The sequence below is a fragment of the Coregonus clupeaformis genome, chromosome 5 (assembly GCF_020615455.1).
Source record: "Coregonus clupeaformis isolate EN_2021a chromosome 5, ASM2061545v1, whole genome shotgun sequence".
Lineage (NCBI taxonomy): Eukaryota > Metazoa > Chordata > Actinopteri > Salmoniformes > Salmonidae > Coregonus > Coregonus clupeaformis.
Window position 1 is genome coordinate 85,001 of NC_059196.1, and position 27,677 is coordinate 112,677.

Below are 27,677 nucleotides of genomic sequence, written 5' to 3' on the forward strand. Positions count from 1 at the left end.
CTCATCCTTCTTCTTCCTGCAAACACGGCGAGTGGAGTTTAGACCAAAAAGCTATATTTTTGTCTCATCAGACCACATGACCTTCTCCCATTCCTCCTCTGGATCATCCAGATGGTCATTGGCAAACTTCAGACGGGCCTGGACATGCGCTGGCTTGAGCAGGGGGACCTTGCGTGCACTGCAGGATTTTAATGCATGACGGCGTAGTGTGTTACTAATGGTTTTCTTTGAGACTGTGGTCCCAGCTCTCTTCAGGTCATTGACCAGGTCCTGCCGTGTAGTTCTGGGCTGATCCCTCTCCTTCCTCATGATCATTGATGCCCCAGACCGAGGGTGATTGACCGTCATCTTGAACTTCTTCCATTTTCTAATAATTGCGCCAACAGTTGTTGCCTTCTCACCAAGCTGCTTGCCTATTGTCCTGTAGCCCATCCCAGCCTTGTGCAGGTCTACAATTTTATCCCTGATGTCCTTACACAGCTCTCTGGTCTTGGCCATTGTGGAGAGGTTGGAGTCCGTTTGATTGAGTGTGTGGACAGGTGTCTTTTATACAGGTAACGAGTTCAAACAGGTGCAGTTAATCCAGGTAATGAGTGGAGAACAGGAGGGCTTCTTAAAGAAAAACTAACAGGTCTGTGAGAGCCGGAATTCTTACTGGTTGGTAGGTGATCAAATACTTATGTCATGCAATAAAATGCAAATTAATTACTTAAAAATCATACAATGCGATTTTCTGGATTTTTGTTTTAGATTCTGTCTCTCACAGTTGAAGTGTACCTATGATAAAAAATTACAGACCTCTACATGCTTTGTAAGTAGGAAAACCTGCTAAATCGGCAGTGTATCAAATACTTGTTCTCCCCACTGCACATGTGTGCAATCTAAGTGTCACATGATTTGTCACATGCTCTTAAAACAGTGGGGGAAAAAAGTATTTAGTCAGCCACCAATTGTGCAAGTTCTCCCACTTAAAAAGATGAGAGAGGCCTGTAATTTTCATCATAGGTACACGTCAACTATGACAGACAAAATGAGAAAAAAAATCCAGAAAATCACATTGTAGGATTTTTTATGAATTTATTTGCAAATTATGGTGGAAAATAAGTATTTGGTCAATAACAAAAGTTTCTCAATACTTTGTTATATACCCTTTGTTGGCAATGACACAGGTCAAACGTTTTCTGTAAGTCTTCACAAGGTTTTCACACACTGTTGCTGGTATTTTGGCCCATTCCTCCATGCAGATCTCCTCTAGAGCAGTGATGTTTTGGGGCTGTCGCTGGGCAACACAGACTTTCAACTCCCTCCAAAGATTTTCTATGGGGTTGAGATCTGGAGACCTCCAGGACCTTGAAATGCTTCTTACGAAGCCACTCCTTCATTGCCCGGGCGGTGTGTTTGGGATCATTGTCATGCTGAAAGACCCAGCCACGTTTCATCTTCAATGCCCTTGCTGATGGAAGGAGGTTTTCACTCAAAATCTCACGATACATGGCCCCATTCATTCTTTCCTTTACACGGATCAGTCGTCCTGGTCCCTTTGCAGAAAAACAGCCCCAAAGCATGATGTTTCCACCCCCATGCTTCACAGTAGGTATGGTGTTCTTTGGATGCAACTCAGCATTCTTTGTCCTCCAAACACGACAAGTTGAGTTTTTACCAAAAAGTTATATTTTGGTTTCATCTGACCATATGACATTCTCCCAATCCTATTCTGGATCATCCAAATGCACTCTAGCAAACTTCAGACGGGCCTGGACATGTACTGGCTTAAGCAGGGGGACACGTCTGGCACTGCAGGATTTGAGTCCCTGGTGGCGTAGTGTGTTACTGATGGTAGGCTTTGTTACTTTGGTCCCAGCTCTCTGCAGGTCATTCACTAGGTCCCCCCGTGTGGTTCTGGGATTTTTGCTCACCGTTCTTGTGATCATTTTGACCCCCACGGGGTGAGATCTTGCGTGGAGCCCCAGATCGAGGGAGATTATCAGTGGTCTTGTATGTCTTCCATTTCCTAATAATTGCTCCCACAGTTGATTTCTTCAAACCAAGCTGCTTACCTATTGCAGATTCAGTCTTCCCAGCCTGGTGCAGGTCTACAATTTTGTTTCTGGTGTCCTTTGACAGCTCTTTGGTCTTGGCCATAGTGGAGTTTGGAGTGTGACTGTTTGAGGTTGTGGACAGGTGTCTTTTATATTGATAACAAGTTCAAACAGGTGCCATTAATACAGGTAACGAGTGGAGGACAGAGGAGCCTCTTAAAGAAGAAGTTACAGGTCTGTGAGAGCCAGAAATCTTGCTTGTTTGTAGGTGACCAAATACTTATTTTCCACCATAATTTGCAAATAAATTCATTAAAAATCCTACAATGTGATTTTCTGGAGAGAAAAAAATGCTCAATTTGTCTGTCATAGTTGACGTGTACCTGTGATGAAAATTACAGGCCTCTCTCATCTTTTTAAGTGGGAGAACTTGCACAATTGGTGGCTGACTAAATACTTTTTTTCCCCACTGTATATATATATATATATATATATATACATACATATCCTTTAAAAAAATATATATTTTCCTTTATTACTTTCCAATTGCAGTTTTAAATGTTATACGATCAGAACGCATTTTTCTCTCAAACCCATGGGGGGAGAGGAGTGGCTCGCTCATCATAACAGCAGGCCCCAGCGAGGCCACAGGCACAGCGGCAGGCAGACACTTTCATTACAGGAATCATGAGGATAATGCACTTTACTGTTTGAACAAATTATGGTTTTAGCCGCCCAAAAAAGAGGACATTTTGAGTGAGGTGACAATGTAGAATGTGCTCTTTCTAAGTTTATAGGCACCCTTTCAGTTTTTTACGATCCATGATCTTGGCTGTCTAACTGATGACTGAGTCGGAGCAGGTCTCTTTGCTGATGCCGCATTTGTTGACCTTGAATGTGAGTTTCTTTTTTCCCATCCCTTCTCTCTCTCTCTCTTCATCTCCCTCCATCTCTCTCTCCATCTCTATCCATCCTAGTGATTTGGGGAAAACAGACAGACAGACAGACCTGCGAGCCCAGCATGGTTCTGGTAGTTAAACAGAACTCTGCAGGTATTTCACTCTCTCGATGGCCATGGCCAGGCCAGAAAGCAAAGAGAAACAGAGGGGCAACAAAGGTGTTTTATTTTTCGTTTGTTTGGTTTCTATCTCCCTTAGCCCCAGCCTGTAGCTGTCCGAATTCAGGTGGTGGGGCCCCAGGTGTGTGTGTATACAGTGGGGAGAACAAGTATTTGATACACTGCCGATTTTGCAGGTTTTCCTATTTACAAAGCATATAGAGGTCTGTAATTTTTATCATAGGTACACTTCAACTGTGAGAGACGGAATCTAAAACAAAAATCCAGAAAATCACATTGTATGATTTTTAAGTAATTCATTTGCATTTTATTGCATGACATAAGTATTTGATCACATACCAACCAGTAAGAATTCCGGCTCTCACAGACCTGTTAGTTTTTCTTTAAGAAGCCCTCCTGTTCTCCACTCATTACCTGTATTAACTGCACCTGTTTGAACTCGTTACCTGTATAAAAGACACCTGTCCACACACTCAATCAAACAGACTCCAACCTCTCCACAATGGCCAAGACCAGAGAGCTGTGTAAGGACATCAGGGATAAAATTGTAGACCTGCACAAGGCTGGGATGGGCTACAGGACAATAGGCAAGCAGCTTGGTAAGAAGGCAACAACTGTTGGCGCAATTATTACAAAATGGAAGAAGTTCAAGATGACGGTCAATCACCCTCGGTCTGGGGCTCCATGCAAGATCTCACCTCGTGGGGCATCAGTGATCATGAGGAAGGTGAGGGATCAGCCCAGAACTACACGGCAGGACCTGGTCAATGACCTGAAGAGAGCTGGGACCACAGTCTCAAAGAAAACCATTAGTAACACACTACGCCGTCATGGATTAAAATCCTACAGCGCACGCAAGGTCCCCCTGCTCAAGCCATCGCATGTTCAGGCCCGTCTGAAGTTTGCCAATGACCATCTGGATGATCCAGAGGAGGAATGGGAGAAGGTCATGTGGTCTGATGAGACAAAAATTGAGCTTTTTGGTCTAAACTCCACTCTCCGTGTTTGGAGGAAGAAGAAAGATGATTACAACCCCAAGAACACCATCCCAACCGTGAAGCATGGAGGTGGAAACATCATTCTTTGGGGATGCTTTTCTGCAAAGGGGACAGGACGACTGCACCGTATTGAGGGGAGGATGGATGGGGCCATGTATCGCGAGATCTTGGCCAACAACCTCCTTCCCTCAGTAAGAGCATTGAAGATGGGTCGTGGCTGGGTCTTCCAGCATGACAACGACCTGAAACACACAGCCAGGGCAACTAAGGAGTGGCTCCGTAAGAAGCATCTCAAGGTCCTGGAGTGGCCTAGCCAGTCTCCAGACCTGAACCCAATAGAAAATCTTTGGAGGGAGCTGAAAGTCCGTATTGCCCAGCGACAGCCCCGAAACCTGAAGGATCTGGAGAAGGTCTGTATGGAGGAGTGGGTCAAAATCCCTGCTGCAGTGTGTGCAAACCTGGTCAAGACCTACAGGAAACGTATGATCTCTGTAATTGCAAACAAAGGTTTCTGTACCAAATATTAAGTTCTGCTTTTCTGATGTATCAAATACTTATGTCATGCAATAAAATGCAAATTAATTACTTAAAAATCATACAATGTGATTTTCTGGATTTTTGTTTTAGATTCCGTCTCTCACAGTTGAATTGTACCTATGATAAAAACTACAGACCTATACATGCTTTGTAAGTAGGAAAACCTGCAAAATCGGCAGTGTATCAAATAATTGTTCTCCCCACTGTATGTGGGCGTTGCATGTGTGTGTGTTTGAGGTTGATGGGGGCAAACCTCTTGATGGTCCCCCTTTGCATAACTGATTAGGCTCTAATCAAAAGTCAAGCATAAATTCCCTTCCCCCTTAAAGGAGAGCCAGGTAAATGGAGGAGAGGAGCGAGGGATGAGGCAGCTTTATTACACAGCCATGGCACAGGAAGTGCTCTAAGAGGCTGTGACCTTGGAATTCACCGCCCCCGCATCCTTCAGCTCTCATCAGCGGCAGGCACGTCAGACGCCAGAAATGGGGTGTGACAAAAACAACGAGACGATTGGCTGCTGTGAAGGTGAGAGGAGAGAGAGCATACAGACAGAGACGCCGTGATATTCACTTCAAGTGTTTCTTGTTTCGGGAACAGTCTCACACCAGGCCCATTTGAACCAGTAAAGAATTGAAATAGAAATGTTATTGCCACATCATGCAATCCCACTAAAATGGCTGTTTTCTTAGAACTGGCTGTGACAGTCAAAGGGGGAATGTAGCGGGAAAAAATTAAGAAAATACAAAAAGGCACGCAGCACGAATTGTAAACACTGTTGTCTCATTATCCTTATTGTAGCAATGTGCACACACACTTTACAATAGCCATAATGCAGGAAACATTCTATAAAAAATTTTTTGAATCAGGAGAGGTGTGAGATGAAAAATAAACCATGGTAAAATCACCTCGCACGCACGCGCACGCACACACACCTCCATTTGACCTCCTCTGTAGCTGTCTCCTGTGAGGATTGCGGGCAACGCTTCTCCTCTCCTTTTCAACAGTCAATTTTTAACCTCCCAAGCAGAGTGAGCTTATGCTAAATCCCCCGACACAACAAGGAGGGGAAAAATGATTTTCACCTTACATGTCCGATACCAAGGTCGTTTGGCACTACAGTATCTGAAAATCACAGGGACAAAAAAGGGCCACATTTTGCCTGGTGCTGTGGCAAGATCATTTTTACAGACAGAGCCAGCGGATTAAAGGAAGGCAGCAAAGTTAACCTCAGAGCAATCAGACCTCCTCCCTACCTTTTAACTAGTGCCAACATTGGAAGCAGGGCTGGGGCTGGGGCTGTGGCTGGCCAAGGGGAGGAGGAGGGAGAGTAGGGAGTGGATGGGGAGGAGGGAGGGGAGGGAGGGGAGGGGGAGGGAGAAGAGGGAGGGAGAGTAGGGAGTGGAGGGAGGGAGGGAGGGAGGGAGGGAGGGAGGGGAGGAAGCATGTTCTAGGGCATCACCATGGGAGTCATGTGTATGGTCTGTATGGATTAGAGAGAGCTAACCTGGCATTTCATCCTCTGATTCATGTAATGAAGACTCAAATTAAAGGCATACAGTATGACATGAAGGTTCCGGTGTGTACATAGTAGAGAAACGCCTGAAGGAACGATACAGTGGGGGAAAAAAGTATTTAGTCACTACGCCGCCAGGGACTCAAATCCTGCAGTGCCAGACGTGTCCCCCTGCTTAAGCCAGTACATGTCCAGGCCCGTCTGAAGTTTGCTAGAGTGCATTTGGATGATCCAGAAGAGGATTGGGAGAATGTCATATGGTCAGATGAAACCAAAATAGAACTTTTTGGTAAAAACTCAACTCGTCGTGTTTGGAGGACAAAGAATGCTGAGTTGCATCCAAAGAACACCATACCTACTGTGAAGCATGGAGGTGGAAACATCATGCTTTGGGGCTGTTTTTCTGCAAAGGGACCAGGACGACTGATCCGTGTAAAGGAAAGAATGAATGGGGCCATGTATCGTGAGATTTTGAGTGAAAACCTTCTTCCATCAACAAGGGCTTTGAAGATGAAACGTGGCTGGGTCTTTCAGCATGACAATGATCCCAAACACACCGCCCGGGCAACGAAGGAGTGGCTTCGTAAGAAGCATTTCAAGGTCCTGGAGTGGCCTAGCCAGTCTCCAGATCTCAACCCCATAGAAAATCTTTGGAGGGAGTTGAAAGTCCGTGTTGCCCAGCGACAGCCCCAAAACATCACTGCTCTAGAGGAGATCTGCATGGAGGAATGGGCCAAATACCAGCAACAGTGTGTGAAAACCTTGTGAAGACTTACAGAAAACGTTTGACCTGTGTCATTTCCAACAAAGGGTATATAACAAAGTATTGAGAAACTTTTGTTATTGACCAAATACTTATTTTCCACCATAATTTGCAAATAAATTCATAAAAAATCCTACAATGTGATTTTCTGGAATTTTTTTTCTCATTTTGTCTGTCATAGTTGACGTGTACCTATGATGACAATTACAGGCCTCTCTCATCTTTTTAAGTGGGAGAACTTGCACAATTGGTGGCTGACTAAATACTTTTTTTTCCCCACTGTATGTTTTAATCCAGGGGTGTCAAACACATGGTTTGAGTAAAATAAAATGTTTTTGTTGAAATTATAATGATTTATTTTTTGAAATACTTTTTGGGGGTGGGGAAAACAATTTACACCATTCATTATTAATTCCCTCCATTAATTTATTCATCTGTTTCGGCAATATTCTGCAATTGAAGTTAAATCACCAAAGATCCCAGCAGATCACCTACATTGTCATCATTAGTAGAGTACACTGGTGCATCATACTGTATCTGTCACGACTTCCGCCTCCGCCCCGGTACCTCGATCCATCACTACCATTCGTAGTTGAGGAGGATGCGTCCGAGGTAGGGATAGGCGCTGTCTTATCCCAACGCTCAGGCACGCCACCCAAGCTCCGCCCCTGTGCCTTTTTTTCGAAGAAGCTCAGCTCGGCGGAGCAGAACTACGGCGTTGGTGATCGGGAGCTACTGGCTGTTGTCCGAGCTTTGACGGTGTGGAGGCATTGGCTCGAAGGGGCGAAACACCCTTACCTCGACCGGACAGACCACCGTAACCTGGAGTACATTCGGGCAGCGAGGAGGCTGAATCCTCGCCAGGCCAGGTGGGCCCTCTTCTTCACCCGGTTTGATTTCACACTCTCATACATTCCGGGTACGAAGAACGTGAAGGCAGACGCATTGTCTCGGCTGTATGACACAGAGGAGAGGCCCAGAGACAACACCCCCATACTCCCGGCCTCATGCATTGTGGCGCCGGTAGTATGGGCGATGGATGCGGATATAGCGCAGGCATTACGCACAGATCCATCTCCACCGCAGTGTCCAGCTGGGCTGCAGTACGTGCCTGCGTTATCCGTGATCGTCTGATCTACTGGGCACACACGTCACCCTCCTCTGGTCATCCAGGTATCGGTCGTACAATGCGCTGCCTGACGAGAAGTACTGGTGGCCTACCTTGGCTAAGGACGTGAGGGTGTATGTTTCCTCCTGCTCAGTGTGCGCCCAGAGTAAGGCACCTAGGCACCTCCCAGAGGTTAAGCTACAACCTTTACCAGTTCCACAACGACCATGGTCTCACCTTAGTATTGATTTTCTTACTGATCTTCCCCTCTCCCAAGGTAACACCACTATCCTGGTCATTGTGGATCGCTTTTCGAAGTCCTGCCGCCTCCTTCCTCTGCCCGGTCTCCCCTACAAACTGCGGAGGCTCTGTTTACTCACGTCTTCCGGCACTACGGGGTAACAGAGGATATAGTGTCCGACCGAGGTCCCCAGTACACATCTAGAGTCTGGAAGGCGTTCATGGAATGTCTGGGGGTCTCAGTCAGCCTGACCTCTGGATTTCACCCCGAGAGTAATGGGCAGGTGGAAAGGTTGAATCAAGATGTGGTTAGGTTCCTGCGGACCTACTGTCAGGACCGGCCGGGGGAGTGGTCGGTGTTCCTGCCATGGGCAGAATACGCTCAGAACTTTCTCCACCACTCCTACACTAACCTAACACCCTTCCAATGTGTTTTGGGTTACTAACCGGTCCTGGCACCGTGGCACCAGAGCCAGAACGAGGCTCCTGCGGTGGATGACTGATTTCGGCGCACAGAGGAGACTTGGGACACTGCCCACGTTCACCTCCAACGCGCCGTGCATCGTCAGAAGGCGAAGGCTGACCGCCAACGCAGGGAGGCCCCGGTTTTCGTACCGGGGGATCGGGTCTGGCTCTCGACCCAGAATCTACCCCTCCGCCTGCCCTGCCGGAAGCTGAGCCCACGGTTTGTGGGGCTGTTTAAAGTCCTGAGGATAAACGAGGTTACATACAGGTTGTTACTCCCCCCTGATTACCGTATTAACCCCTCGTTTCATGTGTCTCTCCTCAGGCCGGTGGTAGCTGTTCCGCTCCAGGAGTCTGAGGTGCGGGAGGTTCCTCCACCTCCTCTGGACATCGAGGGGGCCCCGGCGTACTCGGTCCTTCCATACTGGATTCGAGGCGTCGGGTGGGGGGCCTTCAGTATCTCGTGGAGTGGGAGGGGTACGGTCTGTCCTCCCTGTTGAGGGATTTCCACCGTCGCCATCCGACTCACCCTGCTCCGCGTCCTCCTGGCTATCCCTGAGGCCGGGGTCGGCGCACTGCTAGAGCCGCGCGTCAAGGGGGGTACTGTCACGACTTCCGCCGAGGCTGCCTCCCCTCCTTGTTCGGGCAGGTTTCGGCATTCGTCGTCACCGGCTTACTAGCTACTGCCGATCCCATTCTCATCACTCCACTTGTCTTGTCTTGTCAATCACACACACCTGGTGCTCATTCCCTTAATTAGTATGTGTATAAGTGTTCCCTCTGTTCTCCTTGTCTTTGTGAGTGATTGTTTCATTGTGAGAGCAAGTAGCTCGGTTGAGCTACTCTTCCATTTGTTATTGCCAAGGTGGAATATTTCCCTTGTGATAGTTTCGTTTTGACGCTGGGTGCGTTTTATTTATGTAAACGGAATAAACTTATTTATGTAAACGGAATAAAACACTGAACTGGACTTCAGTGTTTTACCTCCTGCGCCTGACTCCTTCATTCACACCTCATCACAGTATCTAAACAAACATTACCTGACTCCTATTTGAAAAATAGGTTTCAATTACTAAATTGACCATCCATAAGAAAAACAACTCCACATTGAAACACTGCTAGTTCCCCTCCTGTATATGTGTATTTGAATTCCCTGCAGGCTAGATAATCGTGGAGCATCTCGTCATGCAGGGAGTGGGGTCTGTGTGTGTTTGTGTTTGTGAGCCAACAGGGGGGTCCATTACCCCACCCCAGCAGGCAGGCAGAGAAGCACACAGTGCCTAACAAGATGGAACTTACCAGGGAATTGGTAGCTGTAGCTCGGGGCAAAACCAGTGTATCCACGGCCGTACGTTGCTACAATGTTTGGGTAACCTAGGGGGAGAGAGAGCGGACAATCAGGAGTTGTGTTAAACCATCTTAGCCTCCCATCACTTTAGACACACACAACACACACAAACACCCCACACACACAAACACCATACACCACACACACACGCAACCCTGCTGCTGGCACTAGATAGCAGATGAGTCATGAGGCTCAGTTGATGAGCATCAGAAGTGTCCCAGTCTCAGCCTGTCATGCTCTCCAGCCTCCTCCTCCCAGACGTCCCCTCGTCCCCTCGCTGGCTCCCAGGGTTACATGGCAACAGGGTGTCTGGATCTGTCCAGGTTTTTTGTCCCCTCTACACTGTCATTGATGGATAACCTTTCTTTTAGAGCCCCGGCTAATCGATCATGAACGACACGGTGCTGCAAGACAATGAGTGGATGAGATTTGTGCAAGGACATTATGGATTAGAGAGACGCAGGGTCTTTCTGAGGTGTGAGGCTACCGCGGTGCGCAGGGCGGGCGGTAATACCTGCAGAGATACCACAGACGGAACAGGCGAGGGGAAATTTGATCGAGTGATTGTAAAAAGTAACTCCAAAAGTGGCGAAAAAGAAACTGAGTCTGCTATTTGGGAATATACTTGCAATCTGTTAAATTGTGCCATCTTTGCTGAGGCAGAAGTGCTCCTTTAGCTCCCCCAGTCTCTTATTTCATAGCTTCCGATAGAGCCGTGACTGTTTCAAGGGTGTGTGTGTGTGAATGAGTGAGTGAGTGTTTGCCATGCTGGATCCGTTGGAGCACATCCTGGTCACGGTGGAAGATAAGAGGAAAATAAAGTGGGATGGGACCCAACACACATGCTGCTCTGTACGGTTGCCAGATTGGAGGCAGGAGCTGTCACAGTCCAACTGGGTCTCATTGGACACTTGAAGGCAGATGAGCTGTTGTTTAAATCCTGCTACAGTGCCCTATTGCTGCTCACAAACAACAACAGCAGTTTACTTGCACATTTTGTGCGTGTGTGCGTTTGTATGTGTTTGTGTGAGAGAGAGACAGATAGAAATAGTGAGAGAGAGAGAGAGAGAGAGAGAGAGAGAGAGAGAGAGAGAGAGAGAGAGAGAGAGAGAGAGAGAGAGAGAAATGGCAATAGAGAGAGTCTTAGAGATAAATGCAATGTAGTGGTTACTACTAGGTTCTGACACACATTGGACTCGATTACATTTATAATGAAAATATCGTTCATACAGCTCAAGCTGAGTGACCTCATTTCCTCCATCCCAGACCTGGTTTCCTTCTCACTGGCCCAGAGAGATATTGGACCCTAAATTGGCACTTACTGATCACAGTGAGCTTTACTGACAACATCTATATCTTTATATACTGAATGTGTTCCATTTCTTTTTTGTGTGTGTATATTTCAAGAAGGCTATGAAGCTTTTTTTTTTTACTAGCAACTGCAACTAAATTCTTACATGTGATGTGTTGTTTAACTGTGACCAGGGCCAAATGAGCAGTTGCTCTTTTACCTGTGGAATGCTATGCTATGTTTACTGACCGTGGCCTCTACACTAGCGTCAGTACTACGTCAGTACCTAGCAGTGGAGGCTCCTCAGAGGAGGAAGGGAAGGACCATCCTCCTCAGTGAATTTCATAAAAATAAAAAGTGAAACATTTAAAAAGTTATCCTTTTTAGATAAAACTATACTAAATATATTCATGTCACCAAATAATTGATTAAAACACACTATTTTGCAATGAAGGTCTACAGTAGCCTCAACAGCACTCTGTAGGGTAGCACCATGGTGTAGCCAGAGGACAGCTAGCTTCCGTCCTCCTCTGGGTACTTTGACTTCAATACAAAACCTAGGAGGCTCATGGTTATCACCCCTTTCCATAGACTTACACAGTAATTATGACAACTTCCAGAGGACGTCCTTCAACCTATCAGAGCTCTTGCAGCATGAACTGACATGTTGTCCACCCAATCAAAGGATCAGAGAATGAATCTAGTACTGAAAGCATAAGCTACAGCTAGCTAGCACTGCAGTGCATTAAATGTGTTGAGTAGATGACTCAAAGAGAAAGACAATAGTTTAACAGTTTTGAACAAATACATTTCTTCAAAAATGAATGAGAAGCAAGAAAGAGAGAGAGAGATATATTTAGTCATTTTCACTTTCACTTAATTAGCTAGCAAATGCAGCTAGCTAGTTTAGCCTACTGAAACACCCTGCTCAAACTGAGGGATGCTATGTTAGCTAGCTGCCTATGACTATCCAACACAACACTGGAAGTCAAGGTACGCTTTTGGTTTTACTAATTTATTGCCACCGGGGCCCGCCGGTGTAAAATGCTTACTGACTGTACACTGTAATGTTATTGCATTATTGTAGCAGGTTTACTAATGAGTTAGTTCTATTACCTATGTTGACTATGACGTTAATTTAGCTAATATGGTGACAACGATGTAGGCTGTGTGTAGCGGTTATGATATGGTTTGGCTTGGAAAGGTTTTTTCGCCTGGTCACATACAGCTGATGTGTTGTACATTGAAGTCCACAAGCAAAGGGAAAAGGTGAGAGGAGGAGAGCGCATAGATGCGAGAAGGTGAACTGTGTTTACGTGTGATCAGGGGTGTATTCATTCTGCCGATTCTGTTGAAAAACGTTTCTTAAACGGAAGCAAACGGAATGAAACAGGGATAAACATACCTGAATTTGTCCAAAAGAAACTATTTTTTGCAACTGTTGGACTAATGATTACACCCTATATCAGCTAGATGCAGGCAAGAGTGTGCAAGGTGGTATTGAATGTGTCATTGTCTGTCCATGTGTCACTGTCTGTCACCAAAAAATGGTATCTCGACCTGTGTGCACCTACGTTGTAAACTTTAATTCATAGGCTAGGTTGTAGCAACCTCATGATCGGTATAGGGAAGATTTGAGTGTCATGTAGTAGCCTAAACCTATCGATGTTACACTGTACTGGGTGAATGGAATATGAATGACAATCATCCAATATGCTGTAATAGAAATAAGATAATGCTCATCTTAAACGGCACCGACTGCCACTGGTACCCAGGCACTGTTTACGTTTCCTCTTAAAAAGTAAATGCCAGAGGCTGATGCTAAATATACATGACATGGGCTTTTCCTCTGACATTTAAACAGGTTGTGGAGAAAGAGAGTGTGTATGTGTGTGTGTTTGGTGGGGCTCTATTGACTGTGGGGGATTAACACAGAGGCAAGCCAGCAACTCAGGGTTCGAGTGTGTGTGTGTGTGTGTGTGTGTGTTGGGGGTAGCCATGCCTCGTCAGCAGAACAAACAACAGCCCAGCTAGGGCTGTGGCGGTCATGAAATTTTGTCAGCCGGTAACTGTCATGCAGCCTCAAGGTCTGTCCTCAACTCAGTCTATCAGTTCTTGCTGTTGTCTGCACGAACACACACAGAAACCGGCATTAACACACACATTTGCAGGCACTCACGCACCCCCTTAGTCATATTCCATTGTCTCTAGAGACATACAGATGTAACACATACACTCACACACACTTTAATTCTCTCCTCCTCAGCTCTGCTGTCTGCATATGATAGGCTACTTATGAATTACAAAGCCATATGAATGCACTAGAACACATCTACACAGGCCTGCATAATCAAACTAACACACACAGACGCTCCACCCTTTACATTTACACACATTTACTCCTCAGTCATCACATCCTTGTTGTGCATATTGGAAAGCAACAATTACATTTTTTTCCAGGTGGTTGAACAAGCTCTTTGCACAACAATAGAGTTGGGCTGATATGAGAAGAGAGTGTGTGTGTGTGTGTGTCGGCACTTCGCTGTGCCTAACACTAGCAGGTGAGAGCATCACTGTGTGCTTCTGCTTTCCTCCAGGAGGCGGAGCGAGGCTAGACAAAGACATCCAGACAAGAGGCTCAACATGAGGGGATGGAAACATGGAAACAGGGGGATCGAGAAGAGGAGAGGGGGGGAGGGGGCTGGCTGTCGAGACGAGGCATGGAGTAGGCAGCGGCCAACAAGACCGCCAGCACGCATGAATGCACGCACACACACACACAGCAGATAGGAAATTATTCGTCAGACATTTTCTCTGGGGTGGGCTCCTCTCCTCAGTCTCTCGCGTCTTCCCTCTCTCCTCTCCTCTCCTCTCCTCCATATCTCTCTGTGTATACCCTCAGTAAATAAAAGCTGTCACTGTATCTGGCCCCACTGGCTGCCTCAGAGCCTCAGGGCCCATGCATTAATATGCATACTAATGTACCTATTTTAAGGCTCAACAGTTCAGATTCACTTTAAAATCAATTATGCATCTGGTAAAGCCACACTCTGCGCAGGGCTTTAAATGTGTAATAATTTCAGCAAACATACAAGCAGGCCCTAACGCAATAAAGATAAATGGCTCGATTAGGTGTGGTAAACAAAGAAGCGAACAGAGGGGGGGGTTAATGAGATTTAGGCACGTAAGGAATTAGGGTTCCTTAAATAATAAGCCTTGTTGATTTTTGTATGCAAATTAGCGAACGGAATGTTTCGCTGTCCTGCTTTTCCAATTTCATTTAGATAAGGAGTGTCGAAGAGAACTTGGCAGTTCAGTTCATACTCCCTCTCTCTTCTCTCCATCCTCTCCTTCACTGCTACTCACACTTCTCTCCTCCTCCTCTCCTCTTCTATGCACTCTTCCCATTCGCTCCACATTTGGCCAAGTTGATAGGCGATAAATCTGAATAAGTTCACCAGATTCTTGTGGAGCGTCTTCATATTATTCGAAAACAGGGCTCTCCAACCCTGTTCCTGGAGAGCTATCTTCCTGTAGGTTTTCACTCCAACCCCAGTTGTAACTAACCTGATTCACCTTATCATCCAGCTAATTATTAGAATTAGGTGCTCTAAATTAGAGTTGGAGCGAAAACCTACAGGAGGATAGCTCTCCAGGAACAGGGTTGGAGAACCCTGCTCTAAAACATGTCTGTTGACAGGGAATTGACAATAACACAGCCACCTGTAGAGCAATTGACACAACTCAGTTAGAGTTTGGTGCCTCCAGCAGATTTCAGGAACAGAAGCTAGAGGTTTGTGGTGGTGTAGTTGGAGAATGAATGGTGTTGATGAAGATGAACGGTGTTGATGAAGATGAACTATAGTAGGAGACAAGCCCTCCTCTCCTCTCATCCCCTCAACAGTAAAAACCCTGTGATATCCATACCCTATTATTCAGCAATCTTGAGGTCTGGCAGATGAAATCATACATTTATAATTTAACATTACTTCAATTTTCCTCTTCATTTACTTCTGTAATGCATAGCCCTGCTTGGATGAATTTGGAGGCTGGGAGAATGGGGGTTTGCGGCAGTGGGTGTGGTAACGAGACTGTCTGAATATCAATAGAATATTTCACGCAAGCCCCTATCAGGATGCTTCAACAAGCCAAATTATGGGCAGGGCGACCTATCCTGCAGCTTCCATTAGCCGTCATTCGGATTCAGCACCCAGCATCAAACGATTTATTTGCTTCAGTTACTTTGAGCAGACGATCAATCTAACAGTAATTATCACTTGTCACTAACGCTGGGCTGAAGCTCTGAGGAAAGAGGGAGAAGGGGGGTAGAACGGGGTAGGGGAGCCTTCTCAAAATCCTTGTTTCCTGTCTTTTCCTTGTCAAATCTACAGAAAATGGGGGAACATGCTTTGTGAACGGCTGTGAGGGAAGGGGTCTTTGTGTCGTCGTGAAGGGGGAGGAAGGTGACGGAAGAGTCTCCAGCAGACCATTGCTGGCAGCATTTCCTTGAATGAGTTCTAGTCTAGCTGATGTTTGTAAGTGGCAGCGAACTTGTAGGAGCTGAGTGTCTCAGTGTCAGGTTGAAATCACTAGCACATTTGAGTCACAATCTGGATTAGTGTTGGTGTTGGAATCAGAGAGTGTGAGAGGACATGTCAGTGGTGGAGGGAGACACAGCTAGTCAGTGTCAGTCAGAGTGCCTGTCAAAGTCTTGGAAGGGTCACTTTGGAAAAGTTGGTGGGCTACTTTTGCTAATTGCCATATTGTGTTTTGTCAATATTACCATAGGGCCCCATTCATTCAGAAAATATGTCTTACACCAATCCAAGTGTACTCACTCAGCATGCCCATCCCCAGCATGAAGGCGTCCATGGTGTAGGGCAGGCCCCTGGCCCTGCCTCGCGTACCCGGCGGGAACATCACCTCCTTGGGCTGGGCCTTCTTGCATTCTACCTGTGGACAGGACACAACCAGATGCACATCAGTGACAAGGCCTCTCACAGTACACAGGATGAACATAGACAATACATAGATAGACATCACTTCGGCGCCGGAGAAGATGGCTGCCGTTTTACAGCCCTCTAACCAACTATTATGTGTGATTTTCCGCGTTATTTGTAATTTATTTTGTACATAATGTTTCTGCCATCGTCTCTTATAACCAAAAAGAGCTTCTGGATATCAGGACAGCGATTACTCACCTCGTATTGGACGAATAATTTTTCTTCAACGAGGCGGCCGCGAAGGATATCCTACAGACACCCGACAAGGCCCAAATCCCCGTCATTCGCATGAGGAAGAGACAGAGATATCGTGGACGTAGGTCAGGGTGCCTTGTAAGGATCCGACGGCGAGCGAGTAAACTGCCGCTCCCATCAATCCTATTAGCCAATCTTCAATCATTGGAAAATAAATTGGATGACCTAAGATTACGGTTATCCTACCAACGGGACATTAAAAACTGTAATATCTTATGTTTCACCGAGTCGTGGCTGAACGACGACATGGATAACATACAGCTAGCGGGCTATACGCTACATCGGCAAGATAGAACGGCTGACTCTGGTAAGACAAGGGGTGGCGGTCTGTGTATATTTGTAAACAACAGCTGGTGCACAAAATCAAATACTAAGGAAGTCTCGAGGTTTTGCTCGCCTGAGGTAGAGTATCTTATGATAAGCTGTAGACCACACTATTTACCAAGAGAGTTTTCATCTATATTTTTCATAGCTGTCTATTTACCACCACAAACCAATGCTGGCATTAAGATTGCACTGAATGAGCTGTATAAGGCCATAAGTCAACAGGAAAACGCTCATCCAGAGGCAGCGCTCCTAGTGGCCGGTGACTTTAATGCAGGGAAACTTAAATCCGTTCTACCTAATTTCTACCAGCATGTTAAATGTGCAACCAGAGGAAAAAAACTCTAGACCACCTTTACTCCACACACAGAGACGCATAAAAAGCTCTCCCTCGCCCTCCATTTGGCAAATCTGACCATAACTCTATCCTCCTGATTCCTGCTTATAAGCAAAAACTAAAGCAGGAAGCACCAGAGACTCGGTTAATAAAAAAGTGGTCAGATGACGCAGATGCTAAGATACAGGACTGTTTTGCTAGCACAGACTGGAACATGTTCTGGGATTCTTCAGATAGCATTGAGGAGTACACCACATCAGTCACTGGCTTCATCAATAAGTGCATCGATGATGTCGTCCCCACAGTGACCGTACGTACATACCCCAACCAGAAGCCATGGATTACAGGAAACATCCGCACTGAGCTAAAGGGTAGAGCTGCCGCTTTCAAGGAGTGGGACTCTAACCGGACGCTTATAAGAAATCGCGCTATGCCCTCTGACGAACCATCAAACAGGCAAAGAGTCAATACAGGACTAAGATTGAATCGTACTACACCGGCTCTGACGCTCGTCGGATGTGGCAGGGCTTGAAAACTATTACAGACTACAAAGGGAAGCACAGCCGCGAGCTTCCCAGTGACACAAGCCTACCAGACGAGCTAAACCACTTCTATGCTCGCTTCGAGGTAAGCAACACTGAAGCATGCATGACAGCACCAGCTGTTCCGGATGACTATGTGATCACGCTCTCCGTAGCCGATGTGAGTAAGACTTTTAAGCAGGTCAACATTCACAAGGCCGCAGGGCCAGACGGATTACCAGGACGTGTACTCCGAGCATGTGCTGACAACTGGCAAGTGTCTTCACTGACATTTTCAACATGTCCCTGACTGAGTCTGTAATACCAACATGTTTCAAGCAGACCACCATAGTCCCCGTGCCCAAGGACACTAAGATAACCTGCCTAAATGACTACCGACCCGTAGCACTGATGTCTGTAGCCATGAAGTGCTTTGAAAGGCTGGTCATGGCTCACATCAACACCATTATCCCAGAAACCCTAGACCCACTCCAATTTGCATACCGCCCCAACAGATCCACAGATGATGCAATCTCTATTGCACTCCACACTGCCCTTTCCCACCTGGACAAGAGGAACACCTATGTGAGAATGCTATTCATTGACTACAGCTCAGCATTCAACACCATAGTGCCCTCAAAGCTCATCACTAAGCTAAGGATCCTGGGACTAAACACCTCCCTCTGCAACTGGATCCTGGACTTCCTGACGGGCCGCCCCCAGGTGGTAAGGGTAGGTAACAACACATCTGCCACACTGATCCTCAACACGGGGGCCCTCAGGGGTGCGTGCTCAGTCCCCTCCTGTACTCCCTGTTCACCCATGACTGCATGGCCAGGCACGACTCCAACACCATCATTAAGTTTGCAGACGACACAACAGTGGTAGGCCTGATCACCGACAATGATGAGACAGCCTATAGGGAGGGAGGTCAGAGACCTGGCCGTGTGGTGCCAGGATAACAACCTCTCCCTCAACGTGACCAAGACAATGGAGATGATTGTGGACTACAGGGAAAAAAAAGAGGACTGAGCACGCCCCCATTCTCATCGACGGGGCTGTAGTGGAACAGGTTGAGAGCTTCAAGTTCCTTGGTGTCCACATAACCAACGAACTATCATGGTCCAAACACACCAAGACAGTCGTGAAGAGGGCACGACAAAGCCTATTCCCCCTCAGGAGACTGAAAAGATTCGGCATGGGTCCTCAGATCCTCAAAAAATTATACAGCTGCACCATCGAGAGCATCCTGACTGGTTGCATCACCGCCTGGTATGGCAACTGCTTGGCCTCTGACCGCAAGACACTACAGAGGGTAGTGCGTACGGCCCAGTACATCACTGGGGCTAAGCTTCCTGCCATCCAGGACCTCTATACCAGGCGGTGTCAAAGGAAGGCCCTCAAAATTGTCAAAGACTCCAGCCACCCTAGTCATAGACTATTCTCTCTGCTACCGCACGGCAAGCGGTACCGGAGTGCCAAGTCTAGGTCCAAAAGACTTCTCAACAGCTTCTACCCCCAAGCCATAAGACTCCTGAACAGCTAATCATGGCTACCCGGACTATTTGCACTGCCCCCCCACCCCATCTTTATACGCTGCTGCTACTCTGTTAATTATTTATGCATAGTCACTTTAACTCTACCCACATGTACATATTACTTCAACTACCTCAACTAGCCGGTGCCCCCGCACATTGACTCTGCACCGGTACCCCCCTGTATATATAGCCTCCCTACTGTTATTTTATTTTACTTCTGCTCTTTTTTTCTCAACACTTTTTTGTTGTTGTTTTATTTTACTTTTTTATTAAAAATAAATGCACTGTTGGTTAAGGGCTGTAAGTAAGCATTTCACTGTAATGTCTGCACCTGTTGTATTTGGCGCATGTGGCCAATACAATTTGATTTGATTTGATTTGACATTGAATACATTCAAGGAATATGGCAAGTGTCAGAGGTTTCAGGACAGACAACAAGACACACATCATTCATACGTGAAAAATCGTCTTCCTGTACTTGAGATGAACATACAGTACAGTACAATACATAGGCACTGAAATACATGAAAGGAATATGGAAGTGTTGACCCCATCTCACACAGGGCTTTCAGAGTAGCGCCATCTGGTGGAGCACCTAGAAGGCCATCTAACCTCACATCTTTCATTTTGGGCTAAATGAAGAACAGAAGGGGGATCCTAGCGTCCCCCCCCCCCCACCAGCTGAAATTAGCTTGTTGTTTTATGTCTGTCTGTTTGTTTGCTGAAGTGAGCAGGGCTGCTGCGTCTCCAGGTAAAGTTTGCCAAATGTTCTCATCTCTCTCCGTCTCCACGCTTTGTCTGTCTCTCTGTCTCCCTCTCTGTCTCTCTCTCTCTCGTCTGGTTCTCATCACACAACCGCTTCCACCCCAGGGCACTATTACCTCCTCAACACACACACACACCTCCACCGCTTGTGCTGCCATTCATATTTGCACCCCCCATCTCTACACACACACACACAAACCGCTGTGCTGACTGACATTCCATCCTCCTAACATAACACTTATTGCTTTTATGCTAGAGCTATCAAAAGCATCCTAGAACACACCAAGGCCATTGTGTTATTAAGGTCAATTGATTTGTTTCAATGGCTATGCCAGTATCGTCATTAGCCTTCAATCAATACATTGTAAACAAAACAAAACAAAGCCAGAGCAGACAGAAGCTATGCTAGAGGCCATGCTAACCTTCATCCTCTTTAATTAAACACATTGGTCCTAAAACAGAGGGGATGTGGCTGTCTATAATTATATCACCATCAGGTGGGTGAAGAGAGGTGCGGGCTTAGTGGGCAAACGGAGCGGTGGGGCCAGGGCCCGTTAGTTAAGAGGCCTGACGAGCGCTTCCCTGTTATTACTTAACTAATTACATGGATGGCTCAGGTTTCAACGAGTGCTGATGAGGTCCTTCAGCTTTTAATGAAAATATGAAGGGGGCCTGGGCTAATGGTGTGGGGGAGTAAGGTGGTGAGGGGGTGGAGGTGGGGCTGTTACAGTGACCGTATTACCACCACACCAGTGGTCACGAGTCATGAAGGCAGTCAAATTCCACGTGACCATTTAGTCACGGCAATTAGGCTTCTCCAAGCTCTGATGCTGCTGATGGTCATTAGTAGCCTACCAAACTTGCTAACTGCCTGGTACTCAGCACTCTATTGTCCCTCTAATCACTCTGACATCAATGCAAATGTAATCAAAACTCTAATCAAAACACTTCATGAGAGCCCATGAGTTCATGTTGCACAACATTTCTATAGGCTATGCAATTGCGTGAGAATACAGAGTGATGGCCTCTATTAAAAAGAGGAGGATCCCATCAGCTTTCTATAGGCTAGGCCTACTATAATTATTTCTCTACTTTCCTAATATTAAGCACATTGCTTCTCTTTACAACAGGAGTATAGCCTACCTGGCTGGTATGAAAATGAACCACGGGAAAAGCGTCCTCCATTTGCTATTTAAGTGCATAGATGACATGTATGTTTTTCCCCTGCCCCTGTTCCGACAAGTGCATGATAATGGCCCATTCTAAATCAAAACAAATTTCACACATATATGATTTAGTATATGTAAAGACTAGATTAAATCAAGAATAGTCTGATGGGTGACAATATTAGCCTTTCACGTTGTCAATGATATATTATCACTTGTGAATGATGCCCAGGTTGTGTGCAGTAAGGCAGGAAACGCATGCCTTTTAGCCCGTAGGCCTATATATCTACGGTTTGTATCACAACTAAAGTGGTCAAATAACTTCTTAAAATTAAGCCCATTCATCCGCTTTACAATTGGTGCAGTGCCTAACTGGCATACATACGCAGCTTGTGAGTTTCAAGTTTAGGGAAGATCATTTTCACCATAAAAATGCGCCTTTATAATAAAAGCATTACATGCATAATCGTATTTGTGGTCACTTTTGAGTATAGTGTTTTCCCACTAATGGAACATTCGTGCTTATAGCCAACTGCCGTGTGCGCATCGCTGCGCTTATAATGTGAAGAAATAGCCTAATAGTTTATCAACATTTTAAGCTAAACCTTCTGATCTGATGCGTCAGCCTCATTGTGTAAAAATGTTTTTGGATGCTAGGGTTGTATTCATTTGGGATGTATCGCATCCCACAACTGTCCCAGACTATGTTTGAAATATTTATTTCTGGCACAGAATATGTCAGCTTTTGTACTATGGGGGATAGTAGATGCACTGGCTGCAAAAGGCATGGATTTTTTAAGGTGGCATTACGGCCACACAAAGGGGATGCCGCCGGGAACTTCGAGGCATTCTCAAATGCTTGTCAAATTATGAATGAGATACTGATGAAGTATGTGCAGCCTGCGCAAAAAAAAACTAAGCAGAGCTCATGTCTTGGATGCAACTTTTTTCAAATCATCATTAGAGTAGCATCATGCAGCCTTAGAATGTATTAATAATCTAAACATATAGCCCAACGTTTGTATCACAACTACAGTTACATAAATAACTCTAAATTAAGCATATAGGAGTACCTGTTTCTTTGTTAAACGCTCAACACAGAATAGCCGCATGTGCGCACTCCCTCAAATCATTTGGAGAAAATATCCTTTCTATTTTATTCAGCTATGTTCAATTGTATTCTTCATACTATAAAATCATATAAAATAATGCCACAGAATTCTAAGCAAATTCTGTCTGCTAAATGAACTAGTGTAGCCCACAGCCATTTGGCATAGCCAGATCAGGGCCTAAAATAAGGACAACTCAGAGTATGCTATTATGTTCTTCTGAAATAGACTACATTTTCTTCATATAATGTTTCTTTAGACCTGTCTAAAATAAATAATGGATTTATTGTGATGTTGTAGTCTATATTACATGGATTTATTCTATTAATTTTTTGTATGTAGATGTTCCAAAGGTCTGCATCAGTGGCTTGTAGGCAATGCGTGGAAGCCTGGAGATGCTAAATGTGCTTATGTTAATTAATGGTCAATTATTTGCTTGACAATCACCAGCTGATGAAATTTCATGACTGCCACAGCCCTAGGTGGAGGGCTGCCTGGCACTCTTGTCAGGGCAGTGCAGTGGAGAAAGATGGGGGAGGAGAGAGGGAGGAGAGAGGATATAGTGGTTTTTGAGTCTGTGGTTTTCTAAGTTTACCTCTAAGTTTATCTGTCTGTAAACTTTAAACAAATGTCCAGTAGTCATCATGAAATAAAATAATCAATCGCAGAGATGACACACAGAAGCAGGTCGGATGATTTGTCGAAACTAGATCCCTTTCCAGACGTTTTCAGCGCAATACAGAACATTCTTCTTGTGCTGTAAGAATCAACTTTTGAATTCCTCCAATCAAAATGTTTAATTAATTCATACAAGCATTTATACAAGCATCCATTTACCTAATCTATCCATAATGACTAGTGAGAGTGTGACATTATTGTGAGTAGAGCATCTCTGCACACACACACCTCTGTCAGAGTGGTTTGATTGACAGGTCCACCCAGGACCAGAGGGCAGGGATCTGTGAAGGGCAGGGAGCTGTGGGGGCAGATGCTACCTGCCAGTCTCCTTCTGGGGGGGTAATTAGAGAACACCCTACTCCTCCTCCACTCCTCCCGTCTGCATGAGCTTTTCCGCATTAACGCTTTTAATGTTAACAAGCTCTTTTAACACCAATAACCTCCCTGTTGTGACAATGTGAAAGTGCAGCCTCAGGATTGTGTGATAGACTACAGTTAAGAAGAAAAAAAACGACTAAAGAACAATTACTCTAGGAGGAAACAATTACTGAATAGCAATCATGTTTTACTGTTGGTAAGTGCCACTTGCCCACATAGATGCCCACAATATGTTGACAATATTCCAGCTCATATTAGTCAGAATCACAGCCATCTTCATATCTACTATGTAAAAGTATAACTTTCTAAAAGTGACAGAGGTGGAAACTGATCATCAGCACTTTCTCTCTTTTAGAACGATCCAGTCCAGAAAGAACACTGTCACTTTCCCTGACTGCCATAATGCGTGGAACCAACCTTCTTTAGAGGCAAATTTTGCTCCCTCGAGCACATTTAAGAGCAGGCACTTCCTCTGACAGGCCTGATAACAGAGAGAGAGAGAGAGAGAGAGAGAGAGAGAGAGAGAGAGAGAGAGAGACACACACACACACGGACGGACGGACCGACAGACAGACAGACAGACCGAGCGCGATGTGAGGGAGAGAAAAAGAGGAGAGAAGTTGCCTCATTCACAAAACTGATTCATTCTCACATCTCTTCTTCCCCTGTCTTCCTCCTCAGAACTGCAATGCTGCAGAGTGCAGTGCCTGGCTGGCAAAGTGACTCATCCCTCAACACAACAGTACAGTCACTCCAGGCAGGAGAACGAAATACACTTTCCCCTAAACCCAAAACCAGCACATCAACATAACAGAGGCAAACATGACAACAGGGAAGGAGGGCTCTAGTCTGTTGAGAACAGGTCATCAGAGTGGTCACATCAGATGGCCTGTTTTGACTATTATTATCTGAGCAGGGCAATAAAAGGACATTAAAGTCCTTTTAAAGACATTACAGTACAGTAAACCACTCATTTTATGTACATACTACATGTAAGCAGTGAAATGCCTGTTTTACCACAGAGATCTCAGGCCTTTCTCTGTCTCTGTATCCCGATACCTAGCAGCACAGCACAGCCATTACGACCACTCACACCCCTCCAACCATCTCCCCCACCATGGGAAAAAGTCACAAACAAACTGTTCTATCATATTTGTGGAGGGAGGGAGGGTTGAGAGAGAGTGAGGAAGAAAGAGAAATCTGCTCTGTTGCCCGACGGCAGAACCCTAAACTTAACACAGACATAATTCATGGCAAATTGAATTAAATTACATGGGAGACATGGGGAGCCCCTGTACATTATTAATACACTTATAGCTATTTTGCCTGACACACAAATCTATATCAGCAGAGAAAAGAAACCCAGAAATGCTGTCAGAGGCTATTTATGCTTCCAAAACAGAACATCTATTTTCACTGTGGAGCTTGCGAGAGGAAAGCACTCTAGAGCAAATACAAAATATTGTGTGTGTGTGTGCGTACCTGCATTGCATGTGTGTGTGTTGTTGGGCTCTTCATCAGGCAGTGTGTGTGTGTCCTGGCTATAGATTACAGTGGGGTCTCTCAGGGTGAAGCGAGGTAGAAGGAGCTCCAGCCTCATCTCTCCCTTCCACTTTACTGCTTTCCTTTCTTTATGTGTTACATCAACTTCAGTTAAGAGGCCATAAAACCCTGTTAGCTTTACCATGCCATTTCATTCCCCCTTTCTAAGAACTGGATTCTCTCCCCTTCTCTGTTGTGACATTTCTGGTCTTAAAGAGCACTTTGGAAATGGCATTCTCCATTACAATTGGCCAAATTACTGTAATCTTTCAAATATTACAATTCACCTCCGTTAGCTTAACCTACTCTTAAAATACTGAAGTGCTCCCGTGTGTAAACACAAAGACAGGCGGGCAAGCAGGCAGTCAGGCAGAGAGAGAGACAGAGAGAGAGAGAGAGAGAGAGAGAGAGACAGAGAGAGACAGAGAGAGAGAGAGAGAGAGAGAGAGAGAGAGAGAGAGAGAGAGAGAGAGAGAGAGAGAGAGAGAGAGAGAGAGAGAGAGAGAGAGACAGAGAGAGAGAGACAGAGAGAGAGAGACAGAGAGAGAGAAGAGAGAGAGAGAGAGAGAGAGAGAGAGAGAGAGAGAGAGAGAGAGAGAGAGACAGAGAGAGAGAGAAAGAGAGAGAGACAGAGAGAGAGAGAGAGAGAGAGACAGAGAGAGAGAGACAGAGAGAGAGACAGAGAGAGAGAGAGAGAGAGAGAGAGAGAGAGAGAGACAGAGAGAGAGAGAGAGAGAGAGAGAGAGAGAGACAGAGAGAGAGAGAGAGAGAGAGAGAGAGAGACAGAGAGAGAGAGAGAGAGAGAAAGAGAGAGAGAGAGAGAGAGACAGAGAGAGACAGAGAGAGAGACAGAGAGAGAGAGAGAGAGAGAGAGAGAGAGAGAGAGAGAGAGAGAGAGAGAGAGAGAGAGAGAGAGAGACAGAGAGAGAGAGAGAGACAAAGAGAGAGAGAGAGAGAGAAAGAGAGAGAGACAGAGAGAGAGAGAGAGAGTCTTAGCTGTACACTAACTCCTCCTGGACAGAGAGAGCTGAGTAAATCCACACAGAGAGAGATTGGAAGAATCAACATAACATGATGTCACCTAATGAGATTAAATGGGTTGAACTATGGACACACTCATAGAATCATGTCATGTCTCCTCTGCATTGGCCCTTTCTCCTCTGACACACACACACATACACAAACACACACTTCCCTCCCTCCCTTGCGTGTTTCCGGCATGTTCTCAGTGTCATCAGAAGAAGAGGTGGTGTTAACAGCCAGAAGGAGGGAAGAGAAGAGAGGGAGAAGAAAATAAGAGTGATTTTCTGCACGCCCCGAGCTGCCACTTTCTCCCTCACAGCGGTAGATTATCTCCCAATGATATTGCAGAGCCCCAGCATGGCGGAGCCAGCCTCTAAATTGGCCCGCCAACATGCTAGGCACTTATCATACATGCTAATGGATTAGCGCCGTGGCAGGCTAGCGCAGGGGGCCTCCGGGGGCAGGCAGGGGGCTGGAGGGAAGAGGGTGCGACGTGACGGGAATGAGCCAGGGTACGTCTGTACTGGCAGGGGGGCTACATGGGGGCAGCATAGGGGGCAGCATGGGGGGCATGGGTGATTATGGAGAGGGATGGCAGTATTGCCTGGGCACATGCAGCAGGTCTACAGGTCTGGGGGGGTGTTAGCTGGCGGTGCAGACAGCACAGAGACACCAGTAGAGGGGAGAGTGAGGTCCTTTCATACCCAAGGCTGAGTTTGGTCAATCACTGAAACCAAAGCAGTTAAATGTTGACATCTGTGAGGGCGGTGTAAGAATGGGCATCACTGTACCGACAGTTAACATACAGCCCTCACCTCTAGTCTCACATCCAGTTCTGGTCCATTGGGAGAAAGGATATGGTATAATTACCTAATTTGTGAATCTAAGAAAGAGCACTGCTACAGTAGTCCCTGGTGGAGGGTTTATCCCAGGCCAGGATAAATCGACTCTACTACGTGTGTCCAACAGCCAACAGCTGCACGTCCCAATCTGCCCCAACCAGGCCTTTAAACACTCTCCTGAGTGGCGGGGCGGCTTTATTGAGCGCCCAACACTCCAGTCAAACAGCTATATTCTACCGTCACAGCACAGTAAAGCAGCAACGCTTAGTGAGTACTACCGGACAAAGCATCTATTAAAAACTGTAAAGTTTCAAAAATAGAGAAGGGGGAGGCAAGACAAATGGTGGGAATGAGGCCTGGTATTGTATGGAGCGATTTGGGGAGAGTGTGAGAGGAGTGTGAGACTGTCTAGGCTGACACAGACTGACACACATTCAGGTATTCAGTCAAACCTGATCCCCAGTTTTGGAGAAAGTCTTTCTCTCTCTCTCTCTCTCTCTTTCTCAGAGTCACTGTGAGAGGAGAAGAGTCTACTGAATGTTTCATGGCTTTCTATGTCTACCCAGAGTGGGTATCAAACAGGTTCGGCCCAGGGCGGCTGGCACTCTGACAGTAGACCCTCACCCCTATAGTGGCACTGAGCCACTGATGCCTGGTGAAATCATCTCTTTATGCAGAGCCCTGTAAGTCCCAGTCAGAACCACTCACTAGGAGAGGAGACGCTGCCTGGATCTGCCCTGCTAGTTCCACACAGGAAGTAGAGATGGAGACTGAGATGGCCCTCTTCCCTCTTAAAAGCTGAGGGTTAAGGGGGCA

At 46.0% G+C, this 27,677-nt stretch overlaps 1 protein-coding gene across 9 annotated transcripts in view; it reads right to left on the minus strand.

Annotated features, from left to right (window-relative positions):
* LOC121557935 (RNA-binding protein Musashi homolog 2-like) overlaps positions 1-27,677 on the minus strand; it is a 260,272-nt gene that overhangs the window by 36,292 nt on the left and 196,303 nt on the right. For all 9 annotated transcript variants that reach the window (XM_041871414.2, XM_041871432.2, XM_041871424.2 and 6 more), the window contains exons 9-10: positions 16,219-16,333; positions 10,041-10,115 (exon numbers count right to left, since the gene is read on the minus strand). In XM_041871414.2, the coding sequence (XP_041727348.2) occupies positions 10,041-10,115; positions 16,219-16,333 (190 nt within the window). The remainder of the gene's footprint in view (positions 1-10,040; positions 10,116-16,218; positions 16,334-27,677) is intronic.